Here is a 21168-nt window from a genome sequence, read left to right on the forward strand (position 1 = left end):
TTTACTGAACTCGATAACCTGAAATCGATTGGACACTGTTGCGAACGTGTCACTGCACGAAATATTGGTAACCCATTTTTAAACGATGTATTCTATACAGAGCTTCACAGATTATAACGTTGACAAACTACTGGGAAAAAGAAGTATTAAAAGTACTCATTCATTATTAGTTTGTAACTAATAGACTGCGAATTTTTATGCTAAATAAAACAAATGTTGAATAAAAATTTATTTAATCTCTGTTTTTTAGAATTGACTTAGAAAATTGTTATATTGCATAAAAGTTCGCGTTCTATTAATTACATGTTAATGAGTTTTATAGAACACGGTGCAGCATGAAGGAACAAACTAATTTATCACGATAAATTCTCAAAAAATCATTAATTTTCAACTCAAATGTCCCGTTAGAATTCTCCGAAATTTTTAATTATAGATATAATTAAAGACGCTGAAAAATTAAATTCATATAAAGGTTGCGAGATATAAAATATGTATATTGTATTCGATTGGTTAAAATATTGAATTAGATATCGAAGTTTATGTCGTTCCCCAATTTCGCGGAGGTTTTGAAATTCAGAATCGATTCGGTGAAATTCTCTAACGTCTGTGGAGCCGTCAAAATATTTGCAGCTCGCGGGGTCTTCGCAGAATGTAAAGTACGCCTACCGGCTTGAAAAAGGGGTAGGGCAAGATAGGTGGCGAGTCAAGGTAGTCGTCGGCTCGTTAAGGACGAGGTTAGGAAGTGGTGCGCGGCATGCAGATCAGCTCATCGAGCACCCCCGCCTGGATTCGCTCTAGGCAGCCGGTCTGAAAAACTTGGTCGTTCCTTTCTGGCCGGAGTTAAATATTAACTGCTCGAAAAGCGGTGGTGCGAAATTGAAAGGCTTGAGCCGTGGAAAGGCTAAATGGAGAATCCTCGGGAATGGAGGGCCGAGAAAAAGGAAATCGTTGGCTGGCGATCGCGTAGAAAAGGGAGAAAGAGGCAGAATGGAGCCAAATCGAGAGATGAATTCAGAGGAAGAAAGAAGGTTGAAGATGAGAAAAGTCGACAGTGAAGTCTATACCGTTAGGAGGGACTTAATTAATCCGCCGTACCTCGTCCGGAAAGATGGTTTCTTCTCCTGATGGAAAGGTTGCACTATGTACTCCGGGACTTCACATCGAATCAGGCGAGTTCCTCAACTCGATAAATAATATATCGAGTTATTGCTCGCAACTGTTTAGACCCTAGCTGATGTTGCTTTCAAATATGAATCTCCCAAATGTACTCCCCAGCCACAGTATACTTAATCAATTCAGTTAGGTGAACTAATTTTTACATGTTGATCAAAACTATCGTAGAATTAAGTTAAACAGAGAGAGATAAACCGGTACTTTAGATAGTAGCTGTTGTAGAATCATCCAACTATTGTAGTCGTCACTAATTAGTACTAATTTCAGTATAATAAAAGTCATTAAACAGCAGAATCTCAATTACCCATACTAATCAGTTCAACAAGAATATTCAGATAATAACAATTAGCTGCAGAGAGCTAGATTAATTCACTGATCCGCATAATGAATTATGTTGTATATGAATCGCCTCAGATTTGTATGTGAAACACGTATTCGGATAATGGAGAGAATTCAGATATCATTGGTTCGGATAGTCGAGGTTCTACTGAATCGTCAATTGAACGAGCATACGTGCTCCGAATTATGTCATGTTTGGTCTCATTCTAATCAGAAAAATGTCACAAACCTGTTAGCATGAAATCACTGTAATAATTTTCAATTGTACGATTTCTCAATTATCATTACCGTATATGAGTAATTGTTTAAACTTGTAGGTACTCATTTCAGGGTGCACAAAAGTTCGTCACACGTCTGATAAAATAATCCTTCTAAATCCTTTAAAAAATCAGAGATTGTTTAATCGACTTTTGACAAAGTTATTCGAAAGGGTGGAGCCTTTCAGTAACTACAAGCTTGACCTAAAATGTCTGTCCGTTATTCTCGGTTGACCGGATCGTTAAAAGTTAATCTTGAAGTAGACTTTGGTTTTGTTTATCCGCTTAAACGATCAGGAAGGGATCCATTTGGTTATTCGACGGGTTAAAGAATCCACAGTTTCAGCAGCGGCGACGGTGCGGGAGGACACCGAGTGATTAATGACCGCGGAGTCGCATAGTGGGTCTGGCGATGCCGTCCCGTAGGTTTCGCGGGGAGATGTCTCTACGTTGATTCCATGTTTCTACCTCCCTGGGTCTGACTTTCGAACGAGACAGAGCGAGATGAGCGGCAGTCTGACGGGAAAGGCAGGGGCTGCAGGATGGTTACAGAGAGGCGGAGGAAGAAAAAAAGAAGCCACGCTTTACTTCCCGCTCACGAGTGAACGGAAGAGACGATCGTAGAGTACGAGGTCGAGTACAAATTGTCTTGAGGGGACAGGGCTGGGAATCAATCTACTTCTTGCCCTTCGTCTCCCCTGTCCCTCCCCCTCTCCCTCTTTTTATCCACCATCTTTTCTTCTTTATTTCCTTTCGACTCTCCTCTCTATCGCTCTTTCATTCTTCCTCTCGTCTCTCCTCTCTCTCATTCCGTTGCCCTATTACTCGTTTTCTTTATTTCAAACTTTACCAGACGTCAGCCAGTGATCGGATGAACTCATTGTACAATGGGGAAAAAACTTTGGGAAATTTAGGTTTGAAGTGACGAATAGCCCCTCGGTCTTGTCGAGAAGTCGAATGGTTCCGACAGGGTGGGCTCTGCTTTTAGAGCTAAATAAAAAGAGGCGATTCCGCCGAGCTGGCTTGGGTAAGGAAGCCACGGCCGCTCTTCTAACAAGAAAATTAAAGTAGTGACACCGTACTACGATAAACGCTCTAATTGAAACTTTATGTATGGCGCTTCGTTGGCCGAGCATCTTACTGCGCCGCGTAAATCCGAAAATTGCGCCATTATTCCTGGTGTGCTATGATATGTGGCTCGAATATTCTTAGGAATCACTTGATTAAACTTAAATTAACATTCATACTCGAAACTATTCGTTTGTGATTGATCTGCTTGTGTTGAAACTGCATTCGATTACGCAGATATTATTTTTAACTCAACACTAATGTGAAAGTCAATATTTCTTACAAATATTATACAGAATTATTGAATATTATGAGAAAGGGGGCTGTAGAAATTTAGAAAAATGCAAGAGATTGTACAAGTAAATCCTAAATCCAAATAATTTTTGAAAGCTGCTTTTATGCATATATTAACTATCAATTTATACCATATTCTCAGTTAATAATTCTTCAATATAAAGCAAATAAACTTTTTGAAATTATCGACACAAAAAATATTCGACAAAAGGTCTCTGAAAATTAATTTGAAGTTTAAAAAGATTTCTCCAGATTCATTGCTCTCATTTAAAAAATATTTCATTACTTAGATTGCACTAAATACAAATTCTTGCTTTATGGCGTCACGTTTGCCATTAATTCTCTGAATGTGACAACTTCATATAAAATTTAGCACTTTCTGCTGTTCGTTACATTACCAATCACTGCTTGCTGTGACACTTGTGCTCTGAATTTGAAATACACACTTGGCATTTTCATTCGCCCCGTACAGTTATACTTGGACAACAGAGTACTATACCTCATGGATCTTTCCTCATTTTTCATTACCCCCGCCGTTTCTATTGGGTTTCACGCGGATGTGGAACAATAAAAAGATATAAGTAATGGCATACAGCACACAATAAACTAGCAGGACACTCCGATACCTCTATCACTTGACCAGGTATAAAACTGCATTCTAGAAACTCTAACAGAGAGGCTTCCCGAGTCTATCAGTTATATATTTCTCTCACGTGGAATATTTAGAACAAATTATTTGTCGTAATTTTAAGCAATGTATGCTTAAAATTGACATTGAAAAATAATCTATACTCTGTTGAAGACATTCTATTCCAAAAGAACAAAGTTCTAAAATATAAATATTGATTGCCTTAAGCCAAACTAGTTGAATAAATTATTTATTGCCATTAAGATTTGTATTAATCGTTTTTAATTCAGCATGGATATTATTATTAATAGATATTATTTCCAAAGCAACAGAAACTAAATTATACGTGCAATTAAATAGATTAGCATATAAAATGGTACAAAAAATAATTTCCTTATTACTTCTGAGCTGCTGGAAGGAACATACATCAGAGTATAATGTATAATGTTCATAGTTCTCGATTCAAAAAGCAAACAAAGAGGTCACGCAACGTTAGACATACATGTATATCACGACCGTGGCTGCCTTATTGCTGTACCATATCTGAAACAACTGTGAAAATATCGCTGTCGATGCATGGAAATGCTGGGATCTTTGGAAATGTTGATCGGAAACAAGATTCTTCCCCCTCACGGGTTCACCCGTTTATGTTCCATGTCGAATACGAGCAGTTTGAAGATACGCGACATAGAGGTATCGGATTTCAAATATCGTGCGGTGTGAATCAGGAAATTCTTATTCTTGGATATCCTTGGATACACGTTGTAGCTTAACAACTTTTCCACATATATAACCGTATATTTTATTCTCTCGTATAAAAATTCATGTTTCAAATGCTATTAATCGGAAACATTGATCCCTCATTGTACAGGGTGTATAAAAAGTAATGGAGAGAAACTTGCCGTAAAATTGGTTATAACAAAGAAAATTGTTGGTAAACTTGTGTTTTACATCAACGCGTTCCGCTCATCCAGAAGAGAAAAAGTCACATGTCGCAAACAAATAGTTATTGAGATGTAAGCTCAAACAAGATGTAAGCAAAAACACTCCAGGTACAAATCTACTGGATTACATACCAAATACATCATAATTTATAGGAGAAAGGCACATTTTTGAGTCCGGTAAAGTAAAGTTTACCTGGCTTTTGTCTATACGATAATTCTACAAAATCAAGTTTTGCAAGAACTTGAACAGCTTATATCTCAACAAGTTGCGGCAAGTTTCTCTCACAAATGTCCGCCGATCCAGAGCTGTAGATTCACCCCTAGAACGGATGACCATTACTTTTTATACACCCTGTACATACCTGCAGCTCTTTAAACATTTAATTTGTTTAAATTAAACGAAAGATAAAACTATTTTCTGTAAATTTCACTTAGTTTTATGAGGATTATTATAACATATTTTAACAGAAGTTTTGTTCCTTTTTGATATAAGCGAAATCGATCATTTGGTCATTAACTTAATCAAATAATTCTGTACCTTCAGATCTAGTTACACTAGAAAGGTCATTTTATATTTGCATTCTAGTTCTTTTCCCACCCTCTATATAACCAACATGACGATCGAAGATCGTTTATCTGCCAATTGTTTGCAGTAGCTAATAATTGTTATTATTTCCGGGCAACATTTCTGAGCATTTGGAGGCACAGCAGGTCGCGACACGTAAGTTCGAACTGTCCACTATGGGTTGTATCCTGATTCACATTAGTACGTATGCGGGCGCATTGTGAATAAAACAGAGTCAGGAATGGGCAGCTAGTATGATTATAATGCAGTGGCCGTAGCGTACGAGTCGAAAGGGTCTGCACTCCCTTTTCTCTGTTCTCGTTTCGCCAGGAACCTAGATTCTGGATACACTGTAGCCCGAGTCCATTATAGAGATTGTGGTCGAGACCTCGTAGCCAGGGACCCGCCACCAAGTTTTTCATCCCCACTTCTTCTTCTTCGCGGGTGAGACCGAGTATTTTTATCCTTCCTTCGAACAGCGTCGCCTAGCTCGTTTCTACTTCGTTTTCTTCATAGTACCCTACATCACGTCCTTGCGTAAAGCATATTTTACGCTCGGTGGGGCTAGCCCCCGATGGTAACAGCGTAATAAGAACACGGTCCGGAGATGACTGGTGTCACGACAAAAGAAAAATATTCTTTCCTATTAGCAATGGGACCGACTTAACCGTGAGAGGATGGAAGTCGAGGACAAGCCGTCGCGTAAATTAGAGCGGCGGAGGGAAGAAACGAATTCTCCCAGCGGACAGAATTATTCTCAGTAATATATTTCTCACGGCGGTGTTCCACTCGTTTCTTCGCGCAGCTCCAAAGGGATGACGCAAATTGTGATTACTGTACTGCCCGCGCAATTGTAACTTCTATTAAACGTTGCATTACACGCTGTTGTTAATATTTTTCCTTCTCCGGTCCGACCAACACTAATCAAGAAGGAAATTTCTCAGGGGAGAAGCCGACGCCGCTTTGGGAACGCGGAGCCGAGATAGGGTAGTAGAGCAAAATGGGGTTAGTGTTCATTTCTTACAAAAATATTGCCCTCTTTCTGAAGACTGCGACGCCTCAGGAACTCTCCTGGAGTCCCAACGATTTCAGTCAGCTTGTGCAACGTTATTGCCTATTTCTCTGTGTCTCATACTCGAGAAATTATAAACTCCATTCCTTCACTGTACCAGATAAGCTACAATTTACAATACACGAATTTTTAAATCCTATTATTACTCGGTTAGTCTCTGGAAGAACATTAATTTTGTTCGCAACGTTATTAATCAAGGACAAACGAATGTAGATAATTTTTCACTAGGAAATACAGAAATACTTTTCAACCCTTCGATTTTTTCAGAAATAGTTGTGGAGAAGATTCTAGAGTAACACTCAAGTTTACTTTACTGTTTTATTTATAATTCACTTATAATTCTAAATTAAAGAAATACATAAATAATAAAATGTTGATTTCCGTTAAACAAATAACTAAATTATTTATTTTCAACATGAGAAATTAGATGAATAGTCCTGGTGTCATTTGTATATTCTTCCTCCGTGAACGGTGCAAAACTTATGCTCAAAATTGTTCTTTCTGTATTTAAAGTAGATGATAAAAGTTATAAAAAAATGGTGCTCGATAAGTACAATCTGATAAAGTAATTTTTTCCGAGATTGTGCTCGCCTGCAGTTGGTACAAAGAGAAAGGCTCGCATGAAACTGAAGGTACGTCGGTAAAGCTTTATGATTACGCCCTTGAAACACACTAATGCACCCGTTACAAAAGCGTTCGCTTTTTCGTAAATAGCTTAGTGTCGTTCGGGTGCATTCTTTCCTCGGCGGAAATACAATGCCAGAATCTCGTTTGCCATGTTCTCGGGTAACGGTTCTCCTCGGGAGCAGCTACAGCGATGATGTCGTGCGAGAAAACGAAATAATAAGACGTCTAATGGCGTCTGGAATTGCGGACATTCAGGCAGCGATTGGATGCAGTTCCGGCGCAGCAATTCTACCCAAGCAGTTTCGTCGCATACCTCCGACCAACGAACACATCTACCCGTTTGCCTTTGACTCCGACTGCCTCCTATTACGGGACGCCAACGGAAATGACTTCTTAATCGATATTCGTTGATCCTTTTCGTGATCGGATACTGATTCTTTTGACAACGAAGCTGTAATAACGTTTGTAACGACCTTCGAATAGGAAGACTCGCCGATTCGAAATCGAATTACTGTTCCTGTCTCCGATCGTTCAGTCTCAGAATTATCTTGCAATTTTATACAGCGGTTTCATTTTTAAATTATCTTCAAGTATGTTTAAATATTGGGTTGTGATATACATTCGTTCTGTACAAAAATATAAATATTATATAGTATATTCAAATGTTAATGACTTACTAACTTGCTGACAGGTATTAGACAACTGATCGAATATAATTTTATAATTTATTGATAAATAAAAAAAGTATCACCGAATATAATCGGACATATATTTATGTTACAACCCAATACATTCTGGTAGATTATTTTGATTCGTAACATTTGAATTTAAAATTTTTAATATGAATAAATAATAATCTGTACCTCATATTATTTACCAGTATGAAAATATCGACAGAAGGTTAATATCAATAAGTGTATTAATCAAAAAGTGAGTCTCGTTCGTTGAACTAATTATAGCTACTGTAATAATAGTAACTTTCAGGCATTTTCTTAACAAAAAACAAAGCAGATGTGGGAGAAAATGTTCAATACGGAACAGTGGTTAAAAAATGGGGCCTCTACTAATGCGCATGAGGTTAAGTATACTATTAGAGCAGAGGCCTCTAAATTTATTCTCAGCGAGTAAAGTAAGAACAAGGAACACAGCTTCTGCTGAGTTTTTAGAGTGCGCCCTCAACGGAGGAAAGTTATAGCGACAGTAATAAGATGTAGTTGTAAACGGAATGATCTTGCTATTTGCTATAAATTCTGCACTACCACAGCGGCTCATCTTAATTTCCATAGTGGTGTCCTATTATTCATACACCTTTCCACGAGAATGTTAAACTTTTATAATTAAAATGTGAAAGCAGCATTCGAAAATCATAAATTATGGAATAATTAAAGCTAGTCAACCAAATGCTATCCATCAGAACATAGTATCGCAATTTAATAAAAAAATACTTAAAGAATTGTAATCTCTAAATCTCTAAAGGACCCTGCTCCAAGAATCTTTTCAGTTCTCACTGAATATTCCTTCCAATAAAGTACGATTTTTCCGGAACAGCTTTCTGTAGCATCGATACGTCCGAGTGTCACCTGTAACGGTATAATCAGAAAACGTTCGAGAAGGAAGCTCAGCGTGCACTAATTGAGAATAATTTTCCTTTCATCTTCACTGCGCATTTATACTAGAGCCGCGAACCGTGATCGTGGAAGCTAATTGAATTATTCGTACATCGAATCAGCAAGATGAAAATGTTGCTTTATACCTCTCCGACGATAGTGCACTGATAATTATGGGAGCTTGTTATTCGCTGATTATATCTAGTCGACCGTGGAGCCAAACGAGTTTCTTGGTCCCCGGGCAGCCGAGGAGGGCGCCGCCGCCGCTAAGTACTCAAACGGAAGAATTACTCGTCGTTAACGTCCATGCGTTCGCGAAAGCGACAAAGAAAAGCGACGTAAATAAAGATTCCACTTTCTGATGTTGTTCACTCAATTTCACAGTTGTCGTTCCGCGATGGTGTTCCTTGTAAGAGGAGGGTGTCTATAAAGGAGACTCGCCATCAAAGATCGGCGCAGCGCGCGCGTGGGGTAGCAACATGCTTTCTGCGAAGTATTCCGAGCCCTTTCTGCCCCGTAGGAATTCTTCGAAACCCTTCCCACCTGGAGCACGGTGAATCTTTAAGCAAGCCAAAGAGAAATTATTCGCGCTTGATGGGAGCCTCTTTGATAGACATTGCGAGGAATCGAGAATCCGGCCGCTGCTACTTTCACGAATATTCTCCCGGAACAATATCTTCGAGCCCTGGCAATCGAGGTGAACATTTTCAGGAGAACTGAACACAGGGTTACCGGAGTAGATTTTCCAGGAAAAATCGGCAACCCGACAGCGTAACCTCGCACCTGTACTTTCGTTGGCCGAACAATGGATAGTCCGGTGGTATCCACGGGATTAAATATCATAATTAATGTCGTCACGCTACACGGGCCTGTGTGTGTGTGTGTGTTGAAGAATCGTCACCTTGGAGACACCCGCTATCACCATCAACCTTTGCACCTTCCCCCTGTCTCTGCATTTTCTCACGGCTCGGCGCTCAGCTCGTTACGGGGATCAAATGCGAGTAGACAGAGTGTCTTCTATTGTGTACACGCTCAACAAACCTTCATTATTAACCTCGATCACGATTCTTCCTCTCACCTACCAGTCCCGGCGGCTGTCTCCTTCTCCACCCCCGCCGCGCGCTCTTTCATCTCGTTTTCTCGTTTCCTCGGCCGGATCGAGCCCCGTTGAAATGCTCGGGAAGCTGCTCCGCGTCTAGTGGAAAACCTTTTATTCAACATGCAACGTCGTCGCCGTCGTCTCCGTCGTCTCCGTCGTCGTCGTCGTCGTCGTCGCGAGCGAAACGCGTATAACTGTCGACAGACCGACGACGGGAACTCCGAGGAAGTTGTTTACTCGAAAGGAGAAAAATGACTGTTGTCGGACGTCCCGGTGATAAATATACCCGTGGATGTTCTCGCACTTGTTAACTATGCTTAATAGAGTGATAAGGCGGAAACCTGGACAGCTGCTATAAATACAACGACGGAGAGCGTGGTGAATTTTCTATATGGTGGATGGTTTTTCGCGAAAGTTCTTCATGGTGCATAAATTAGAGCTACATAAACTCCAGATCGCTCACCTACGAACAAGTATCAGCATAATTAGGTATTGTAAAATTAATTGTTATATACTTGATTCAGATCTCCTTTAAAATCAAAGCAATTTAATTAATAAAACATAAACTAAGAAGTTAAGATTTATAGTATTAACATAACCGTACCACGACCGGTTTCTTCACTTCCTTATTTTAGAATTATTGAAATGACAATGATGCTTCCATTAGAAATTATTAGAAATATGTTCAGTCGAGAACATACAGGGTGTCTCAGCTGAAGGAGGCCACTTAAATATCTCCTCTATTTTTAATGGCACAAAAAATATTTATGGCATAATTTAAATGGTATCGAAGGCGGAATATCGTAGAGGAACAATTTCCTTTGTCCGGTTATTTTTTCATAGTTTTCCAAGGTCATCGTTATCTTTTTTATCGAGAAAACTTATCTTTTTTATTTCATCTTATAGCGCCTGAAAAAATACATTTGAATATGCTTAAGTCATTAACAAGATGGAATAAAAAAAATATAAGTTTTCTCGATAAAGAATAACGATAACACTATGAAAAAATAACCGGACAAAAAAACATTGTTCTTCTATGAAATTCCTCCGTCGATACCATTTAAATTATGCTATTAAAAATAAAGGAGATATTTAGGTGGCCTCCTTCAGCTGAGACACCCTGTATTATCATAAAAATTGCGAGAAATCTACATGAATTCAGTCTTACAATTTTTATAAAACATCATGTTACATTTCACAGACTATAAAGCAGCACACTCTACCTGACACTGCAGAAATTCAGTTTTGTGTCTGAAGAAATAGTATCCCGTGATCCAAAATGGTTGACGTGGTAGAAAAAGTGCGAATAAAAAGAAAAATTCAATGATTTTTTTCTGGTGACGAAAAAGACTTGTTTAGCTAGATTGTCGATAAATTTTAGCGGTGCTCCAGTCTCTATTTAGGCGGCCTGTCGGGAATTAGACGGTTTTTATCCGGTTCGCTCGACGGTACGCAAAATGATATTTGCGCAAGGAAACGGAAAACAAATCAAATTAACGCGCGCACGGATTCCGACGAATATCGGTAGACCGAGTCGATTCGGGCAATATCCGGCGCCACGAAGCACCACGAACGAAATTTACTTCCTTTGATAGACACCGGGACCGTAGTTACGGCGTAGGCATTGTCGGGTGTAAACCTTCTGCTCTCTGATCGGCACGCTGAGGGTACGTAGGTACACATTAATTAGGCTTAGGCTCGTAAGGTAGGTTTAATTACTTTCGCCAGATCAGAGCCGAACGGAATTTAGCTCGGCAGATGCAACCAGCGAGACGAATGGAGAAAGAGGGAGAACCGGGGCGAAACAGAGACCGACTACTTTGATCGAATGTACCGAAACTATGTAGAATTGTTTAAATGATTTAACTGGAAACTAGTAATCGCGATATCTTTGTCGATGTGAATGTACTTTATGTATTTATCGGAAAACTTATCAGAGCACTGTCAGAGGAAAATTGTTTTTCCTGACGAATTTAGCAGAGGAAATATTTAATCTAGCAACATTTACTTTGAGAATGTTCGAGTTGAGGATGAATCGAGTTCAATTAACTTTGTTAGTAATATAGCGTTTGATCTAACGAGACTACTTGAAAAGAAGATTTAAGTATTAGTAACGTGCATTACCGAATCATTTTTAATGAGATAAAGTATTTTCAAACTTCAGAGACGTTTCTAGAAACTTTCGTAATGACATTGTAAAATAGTAAGTGTTTTATACCGTTAAAAAAGGTTTTATTTTTTTTTATTCATGAAAAATACGTAGAGAGAGAAAGAGAGAGAGAGAGAGAGAGAGAGAGAGAGAGCCAGTAATTATTGCTACTTTTGATTAATAATACAGTAAAAACATTAGAAGAATTTAATTTAATTAAGTTATTTTTTATGTATTTAATTTAATTAGAAGAATAAATTTCTATTTGGCTCAAGTCTGTTGTAATTCAGGTAGAAAATTTTTATGTTGCATAAAGATCAACTGTTTACTTATAGGCCATCAAATGAATTCCGATTTGCTTCATTAGAATGTGAAAGTTTTCCTTTCTCATTAGTGACAGTAAAACTTCCAGCCAGAAACTGATTCCAAAATCTGAATGAGAGGTTTTCTTCAGGTTATTCTTACTCATATCGGTAGATTACTATTTTCTTCATTCTCTTCAAACCGTTTTAAGCAGAATTTCTCTCTACGATCATACAGAACTGGAAATCCAACTTTAAAATTGATTTCAATCACGAACTTCCGATTCCCTCAAACTTGAACTTTAAAAATTGCCGGAGTTTAAATTACTAAATGTAAAAGTTCTAAATTCGTAAGAAATCTCTCTAATAATATCTCTCCCATCAACGAACTGATATCCTAGGAAAATATTTAAGATGTTGAACTGTATTTTTAAACAGCTCCTCTGACATGGCGAATTGTAATTTTTATTTGTATATTTTTTTAATATACAATATAAGAAACATATTCCCAGTAGAATTCCATGTTTGGTGGTGCCGGTATGTAGTTATTACAAATAATACCAAAAAGGTATGTTACAACCAACTAAAAATTGAAACTTGACAACTACATGCAGTACATATCCTTTTATCGTATGAACTATTGTAGAATTAAGTATGCGCGGTGAAATAAGACGATAAAGCACAATCGTTAGTACCAGAAGGCTCACTGTTACACTTTTAGAGCTGTATTCGAAAATGTTCCACCATATTGTCAACCTTAGATTCTAAGTTATCTTTGTAATGCTAATAATTCCATGTGGTGTTTTATAATTTATGTAATAAAAAAAAATGCAACATTTCCAGCAGAAACAATTTTTATTTTGCACAAAGATCGGCAGTCTAGTAATTACCGACGGGATCGATGCAGCAGTACGGAAGAGCTGATCGGAAAGAGACAGAACACAGCAAGGCAGTGGAGAGATGGGATAATAGCACGGTTAGGGATATGAATCGCATGAGCGACTGAGCCATTGTAAACACGAGTGTAACAGGGACTCATCCCCAGTGACCTGGCCCTCCTAGTTCGTAGCTAACCGGCCAGGCAGGAGTTCTCTCGCAGGTGCGGAGGAAGCTAGCGGAATCATCGGTGTCGGTATCGCCGGCACTTCGGTTAGCTACTGGCGCTGGTGGAGATGGTGTAGCTCTTCGTGCTCCGAACCCTTCACCTCGAATTCGCATGTCCCGCTCTCGGTGTGGAAGAGATAGAGAGTGAGAGAGCCCGTACATTGTAATCGCGTCGCGTTAGTTACCTACACTTCGACAACCACTGTAATTTGCGTACATTGATTAAATTGACAAGTGGAATGAGAAACGCATGACTGGGGGATTGAAAGAGATAGGTACGGAGAGAGAAATTGTAAAGGGTGGGTACAGAAAGAGAGAAACAGAGATAGAGTGATAGAGAGAGAGAGGGAGAGAGAAGTGTTGAAAAGGGGAGAAAGAGGAGAAGCAGCGAGGAAGGATAAAAAAGAGAGAGAGAAGCAGATCCGAAGGAGAGAAAGAGAGACAGGTGTAGGGGCGTGGGGGTAACGAAGGGAGTAGAGAACGGGTTTAAAGGTTCGCTCGATACTCCAGGGTCCTGTATCAAATTAAAACTTGCCAATCAAACGCAATATCGCTGCAGCTTGATAGTAACTTTAATTAAAATTGCAACTGATGAAGACCTGTTAAGATGCGAATATTCCACCTATAATAACAACCAGGGATATTGGATTTACTGTTCGGTGAAGGAGCTTCTATTAATTAGTATTAGAGTTCGTAGACATACGAGGATTATTATTACCGTTACCGTGAACGAAGCGTGGAGCGTGTGAGTACAATTTTGAACGTTGCCGCGCTGTAGCACGGTATTTCTCCTCGAAAATCTCGAAGGAAAAAGTACCATCGTCGCCGGGGCAACATCGACGGCATTGTATCGCGATGACGCGGATACTCTCGGTATATATCAAAGGCGATCGGTCGTACGTCGTCGAGGTTTTTGGTTGCATGAAAATTTCATGCAAACGGCAGAGCGCGCGGCGGCGACGCGCAGTATCAGCCGGAGCTGAAGCGTATTTTATCGCGGCATTTCGAAACCGGTTAAGGGCACCGTGACGAGAAAATGGCATACACGTCGCAGTTCGGTAGGTGGCGTTACTTTTATGGATGAACGTAAACCATGCGCCGCATACTCGTTCGTGTTAAGAGAATAAAGAAGCGATGGGCGTGGTCCTGATGCGGTTCAAAGCTGCGCGCACGATGCAGGTAATACCGGTCATAAAATGCTTTTGCTGACAGGACATGCTTATGACGGAAAAAAGTGGTCATAGATGCAAAGGAACGTGTTTAGGGGGGGGCAGGGAGGGAGGAGGAGCCGTCGGGAAAACCGGAGGCATGTGTCCGACGTTACATTTCACGCAGCTTACGCCACACGCGTCTTCGAGGAAACAAATACCGGGGTATTATCACGCACGTACGATTCACACCCTTCGCCTTTTCGGGCCATATGCTCCGCTGACAAACCCGGATAACCAAATCTGAGATGCGATCTTGCTGTTTCTGGCTGCTCCAACGTTGTTAGTCACGCGCCGAAATCGTATGCCACAGTGCAATTCTTAACGCTTTCACTGACACATCGGTCGTTTAGGGTGACAATTCTTCGTACACTTTTTAACCCTCGGACGGCAGACCATTCTTATAGCTTTATAATTGATTAGACTGCTTTATTTATCAATTTATTTATCGAAAACATTTGTGAAGGTACTTCTTGTAGATACAGATTTATTTTTCTATCTCACCGATACAATACCTCGTCTTTCATTAAGAGATTGCAAACTTAAATGAATATTTAACTATCATATTTAATAATGTAAACAATATTGTGAATGATGGTCGAACAATTTTTAGCGATGACTCTGTGTCGCCCCTCGACTCTCTCTCTCTGTTAAGGGTTGATATCATCCCAACACTCCTACAATTATACCTACACAGCGATATTAATACAGGTGTCACCTGTAGTTGACCAGTAGCAATCATATGAATACCATGCGAATCTGACGTAGTTGGTTGTGACGATTCCTCGGAATTTATTTTATGGGGGCATCTTATCGCGGGAATCGATACAGGGTGCGGGACTTGGCGTCTGTGTGGATGTAATTATTTCCATCTAAGGTGTCAAAGTTTAGCGCAATCATTTCTCAGGAAGGATGTTCCCTCTTAGAAATTGTTAGAGACGAACAGCTTTACTCGGGAAACTTTTACGAAGCGTCTCCGGTCGCGCGACGCTTCCTCTCTCTCCTCTCTCTCTGTCTTCCTTTCAGGATTCCCTGGCTACTATTACCTCGACACGGCTTCGCAGAGAGCGTAACTAAATAGAAACTGATGCCGGGAGCCCGGCAAAGACCCTTATTGTCGTTCGCGAACGCACGGGAGTGGAGGACTTTCCTCGCCTCGTGTTTTCTCGCTCGAATAAGACGATTCTTCACGTTATTCTCACTCGCGTCTTCGCGATGTTGCGCTATTCGGAAGAGGTTCGGGGAGCGAAAAGTGAGCGTCGCGCACCCACCGAATACTAAACCCCCAACCCGAACACTGTTCCAACCGCCCTTGTCGAAGCCTCGTGCTACCTCACGGTACAGTCTCCCAGCCGATAGTCTGACGAAAAGTCTACGTTTTGGCCCGATATGCCGTCGACAGAGCAATTGCGCTGAATTTTAAACAGACGATGTGATTGGACGTCGCGCGGAAATCGTCGTGATGTATAATTCCGGGTTTCGTCGCGGCTAAATTTTAGGGTACCCGCCTAACTGCGTTACATCTGTCTTGACTGCCAAATAAGCAAATTACGCTGCCGCTGAACGAACCGAATTTCTATGCACGTGTAGGTCGCGGCCAATGAACTGCAGACGTTCGCCATTCCACTCTAGATCTTACCTATGATCTACCTATACCGGCTGAAATTTATTTTGCGAGATTCTTTTCACGCTGTCCCATAAAATTGTGGTATTGAGGAAGACGTGGCACATTGGCGTTAAAGTTGCGATAAATATGAAATTTTATGTGAATGGGAATATATGAAGGAAAGACATTTGATTATCATTCAATGTTTTTCTCGTGCAAAAATATTTATGATAATAGTATCACAATGTAACTTTTTCAATATAGCAATTAACTAATGCTCATATTTTTCTGAATGTATATTTTACATTTTACGTATTTTATTGAAAGTACCAATTCTTTTAGTTTTTCCTTTTATGAAAATGTAACTTGGATCTCCATTACATCAGTGCGTGTTCACTAATTTGATCAGCCACCGTAAACGAATATATCAAATTACATGATAATTGTAGAAAAACAAAAGTTTACAGTTTATAAAATATGAAATGGGTGACTTTTCACCTGGGGAACGTATGAAGGTTAATGTTTGTAACTTGGTTTACACAGAAATATTCTGTAAAATTCACATTTCTCTGGAACAATTCGGAGAAACAAAAGCGCAGGAAGATTTTATTTTCATCACTAGCGGCTTCAGTAAATTAAATTTTTAATGAAACCGCGTGCTGTTTTGTTATACTTTTCATTTTTCAAGTTTTTGTAAATGTTTATGTACGTCACGCGCGCACAAAGATCCGCACTTTACTTTTCACAGAAATTAAAATAAGGCAGGATTTGGTTTTGTCATATGACACTACAGAAAGGGTGGAAAGTCTGAAATTCTGTTGACAGTTACTTCATTTCCTGTGTTATTTCCGTTGACTTGTGTGGGAACACGAAAATGGAAGAGTTAAAAAACTCGCGTTTGGTGCTTGTACAGCGAGTATGTTTACAATGTTGTTTTTCAGTAAACTATTTCGAACCAGAACGGTTGTGCTCAGATCGAAGGAAAAAAGAATCCCGGAAAACATTAATTAAACGTGCATTGAGCATTACCTGTCTGTTACCTGTAGCTTTATTGAATTTCTGTCTCTCCTTGTAAAAAAGGAAAAAAACCCTTTAGTCGAGGAATGCTGGCTAATGTTGAATTGCTTCGATAGATTTTATTAAAAGAATTGCTACATGTGTAATTTAACATGTACGTATACTTTAAAGTAAGGCTAAGATTTATATACATATATAATTATTACAATTTTTCCATTAATTAATCACATTAATTGAATGAATCACAGGTTGCCCACACGCCTTAGCATTTCTTTTCTCCATCGATCGATAGTATCGTTTGCAAGAATAAATATTAAAATAAACTAAAAACAAAATATCAAGACAATTCCGAATAAAACAGGCAACACCTATGTTTTATTCATTTCAATTTAGTAGAGCGGAACTCACCTGTCGACACTAAACATGCGCAAGACCTAATAATTAAAATATCTAGATCGCACCCTTCGGAGGATAAATACATTTCCTGCAAGCAAAATAACATAGTCATCATCAGATAGGAGTGGATAACAATGTTGCATGTTAGTAATAGTACTTCCCAGAGTGCCGCATTTCCATTGTAACGTGTTCCGCACATAGAGTGAAAAATGGCGAAACATATCACGCGCTTCGACAGAGGTTATGACCCGTTCTTTCGGCAATAGCCGGTTCTCGTTTCGCACAATAAACTCCTCCAGGCGATGCTGTCTTGCTCGGTCGACAGTTTCTAATTACGCGTCGCGCCAGCGGAGATACCATCTACGGGATAATTATATAATGCAGCATATTCCATCATGCGTGCAGCGGGTGGGCCGAGTGTGTTTGAGGTGGTGAGGCGTGCTGATGACAGACAGGGTGTGCGGGTCCGATAGCGATAGCATCCCTTGTATCGTGCTGGACGATGGGCTGGCTGGTTCTCCTCTTCGTCCTCCCTTCAGGAACCATCGTCGCATTACCCTCTTCCTCATCCATCATGTCGACAGCTTCGTTATGACCGCATACTGACTGCGCCTCTGCCCATCGTCTCATGTACCCTTTCGTCAAACTAAATCTACGATGTCCCGTTCTCCTGTCGGTTATCACCGAACCGTGCGATTCTACAGATACTCTATGTTTTTACTGCCATCTCTAGACACTTTCGATACTGCGTCCGAAGAAGAGTACGCATCGTCTGCTGCCATTTGTTTCCCGAAGTCAATTACTAGTTTACTGTAGACACACTCGATACCAAGGGAAAAGCATCGTAATAACATTAATTTTACCGAAATCCACGATTTGTGACATAATCTTTGATCTTTTTTAATCTAAATCAAAACCTAAGTTTGAAGAAGAGAGAGGAAGGACTATCCCTCCGAGACTACTTAAAGGCTTATGGCACACAGCGTATCTTTATGCAAAATATAAATCTTCTGAGTTGATTGTAAGTCATCGAAGTTAAATGTATTTCAAATTTTTCTAATGTCTTTACAGTTCAATGTTGCATTCGTTCTTTTTGGCCATAAATAACACAAAATTTACTGTTTAGTTATCACCATCCGGTGTGGTTTTACACATATTTAATGTTTTCACTGCTGCATGCAGAAACCCTTGATACTAATCGAAGAATAGAAATAAACATCGTAAAGTGCCATTTGTTTTCCGAAGAACCCACCAATTAGAAGTTTGGGAACATAATTGTAACGATAGTCTATCCGCACTTCGTCAAATGTAAAAATAACAAGGGACACTTGCACGGAGATAATTGTTCATCAAGTTCGAGAGATTGCTTAATGCTAATTGTATCAAACCCCCCAATTTTCTGTTCCCTGATTATTGTATTGAGTGTTTCTGTTTTAATGGCTTTTTTGTCCCCGTTGATATTGACTGTGGTTACACGAGTGATCTTTTCTACTCACCCTAAGTTCGAAGAAGTAAGGACTATCCCTCCAACTTCTTCTTGAAGGCCTATGACACAGGAGCGGGGATATTTATTTATCAATCAGGAATGTCTTCTTCTAGAGAGCTTAATGCAAGGGATGGAAGGTGAAACAACCCTTTCGCATTCTACTTCCCAGGAACCATGTTTACGGTGAACGTTTTAAGGTCTGGCATGCAACTACGGTTTACGACTGTGCTGTCAAGATTTGAGGAAGGTGGAAATGGCTTCGAGGCCATTTCTGGCTTAAATTGCTTAAATCGGAGTCTTAGGTTCGAGGAAATTGGGAAGTGTGTCAGTGTCATAGTTAATTGCTTATTTGTTGGGCATTCATGTAACTTTAATTGAAATTTTTCAAATTAGAGTCCACCTCATCAACCTCTGTGATGTTCATATGTTATAGAGAGTCTAATATACAGAAAAAGTAGAAACAGTCAGTCATGAACAGACACAGTAGCCAATACGTAAAAAATATCGCAAACATCTAATATATAAACAACACAAATCTGTTCTAGATGGACGTGCTACCATCAAGCAAATTGTAAGCCAAATTTGGACAACAACAAAGTTCACCTTGAAATCTCGGAAACACGTCAATTTGGAGAAGATTTATGACCGCCATAAGATGTCTCACCAAAACAGAGTAAGTTTTATTTGAAAATTACAACGAGCTGTAGATTGGGAAATGATTGCTTGGGAAACTTAAAAAGCAGGTACCCTGTACATATACATATGTCTAGAATCGTTTTAATCAATTTTACGTTCGCGAAATACGTAGCCCAGCGTAATAACGGCCACGGTGGCTGGGATCTAGGGAATCCGGTAGCGTGAAATCGTAATTGTCGATCGATCCTGCCTTGAAATCCCGGCGAAATATCTGTCCGGTGAATCATTCCAGGTAAATTGGACCACGACGAGCGCATTATTGTCGCAGTAATTTCGGTATCACGTGCCACGAAACGTCAGCGAACGTCGGCGTCATATCAACGGAACGATGCGTGGCGAGCGGTTAAATCACATTGGTCGCGCTACGTTGAACGATGATACGTTTCGGTCGGGCCATCAGCCGAGAGGGGTTCAGGTGACACGAGAGCGCCGGTCGCTGATACAGTCTGGAATCTGAAGTATTTTTCTCGCCCGGGCACTCCGCATCCCAGCGGCCTACCTCTCTTTCCTCTCCTCGCTTCGCTGCTCTATCAAATTAACAAAGGGGAATATCAAATTAAATTACGGGTGCGCGGGAGAGTGCAGGGCCGTGTTTCGAGCCGGTGCAAAATCCGGGGGATAGTAGGGTGGGAGAACGGCGAGAAAGAGAGAAAGAGAGAAAGAGAGAGAAAGAGCGGGTCGCACGCACCCGCTTCGATGTACCCGCTCTTCCATACGGAGCCGGTTTTCGAGGCGTCAAATATTTGGCGGGGAACTATTTCCTTTCGCGCGTAAACCGGCCGCGCGGCATGCTCGAACACCGGGCCAGATAAAGAGAGCTATTAGATTAAATCGGCGAACGTATTGGGATTTGAATGGAAACCAATTCATATCGCGCGCGTCGACGCTAAAATTAATGGCTCGATCGAATAAGCTTAAAGCACTTTTCGCCGGGAGGCCATGCGCCCTCTCTCGCTCGCGCATTCGCGTGTATTTGCGTATTCGGATTCCATTGTGCCCCGTTCCGCGAAAGAAACAAAGAACCGGGGCTAGTGAACAGGAACCGTATCGAAATGCCGGTGTTCGCCGCGAAATTAAAAACTACACACTGGTTACAGCGACAGCTGAGTGCGGGTGGTGTGCTCCTCCCTCTCACCATCTCTCTTTCTCTATCTCCCTCTCTCTCTCTCCCTCTCCACCGATTTTTTTCTTTTTTCTTTTTTTTTGGTTCGTTTCGCGCGACACATTCCATAGAAGCGCGCGGGGGCTTCGATACAATCTCGACCGAGAATATTGAAGCAACAAAGAATGCTTCCGAGAGTATCAATTCAGTTGGATGGCCACATTGGTTCGCTCGGTGAAAAAAAAGGGAGATGGAAAGAGAGAGGACAGAAGAATTCTTTTTCCGCTGGACTTTTCCTTTAGCCCTTTATACGGCCATAAAACTGGAAATTTCTTCGTATTTCGCCGCGCGTCGCACTCATTCTGTGTATTCTACGCGCTTCGACGCGCATCCATTCGTCTCCTTTTTCCCTTTGGCTCGGCCCCGGCT

The 21168-nt window shown here is 40.4% G+C and overlaps 1 protein-coding gene across 12 annotated transcripts in view; it reads right to left on the reverse strand.

The window, feature by feature from the left end:
- The window catches only part of Bru3 (CUGBP Elav-like family member bruno 3), an 887603-nt gene that overhangs the window by 200545 nt on the left and 665890 nt on the right, over positions 1-21168 (reverse strand). For 6 of the 12 annotated variants that reach the window (XM_076439398.1, XM_076439414.1, XM_076439397.1 and 3 more), the window contains one exon: positions 18952-19000. The exons of the other annotated variants lie outside the window; for them this stretch is intronic. In XM_076439398.1, coding sequence (XP_076295513.1) covers positions 18952-19000 — 49 coding nt within the window. The remainder of the gene's footprint in view (positions 1-18951; positions 19001-21168) is intronic. 12 annotated transcript variants of the gene reach the window in all.

This window comes from Lasioglossum baleicum, chromosome 15 (assembly GCF_051020765.1).
Source record: "Lasioglossum baleicum chromosome 15, iyLasBale1, whole genome shotgun sequence".
NCBI lineage: Eukaryota > Metazoa > Arthropoda > Insecta > Hymenoptera > Halictidae > Lasioglossum > Lasioglossum baleicum.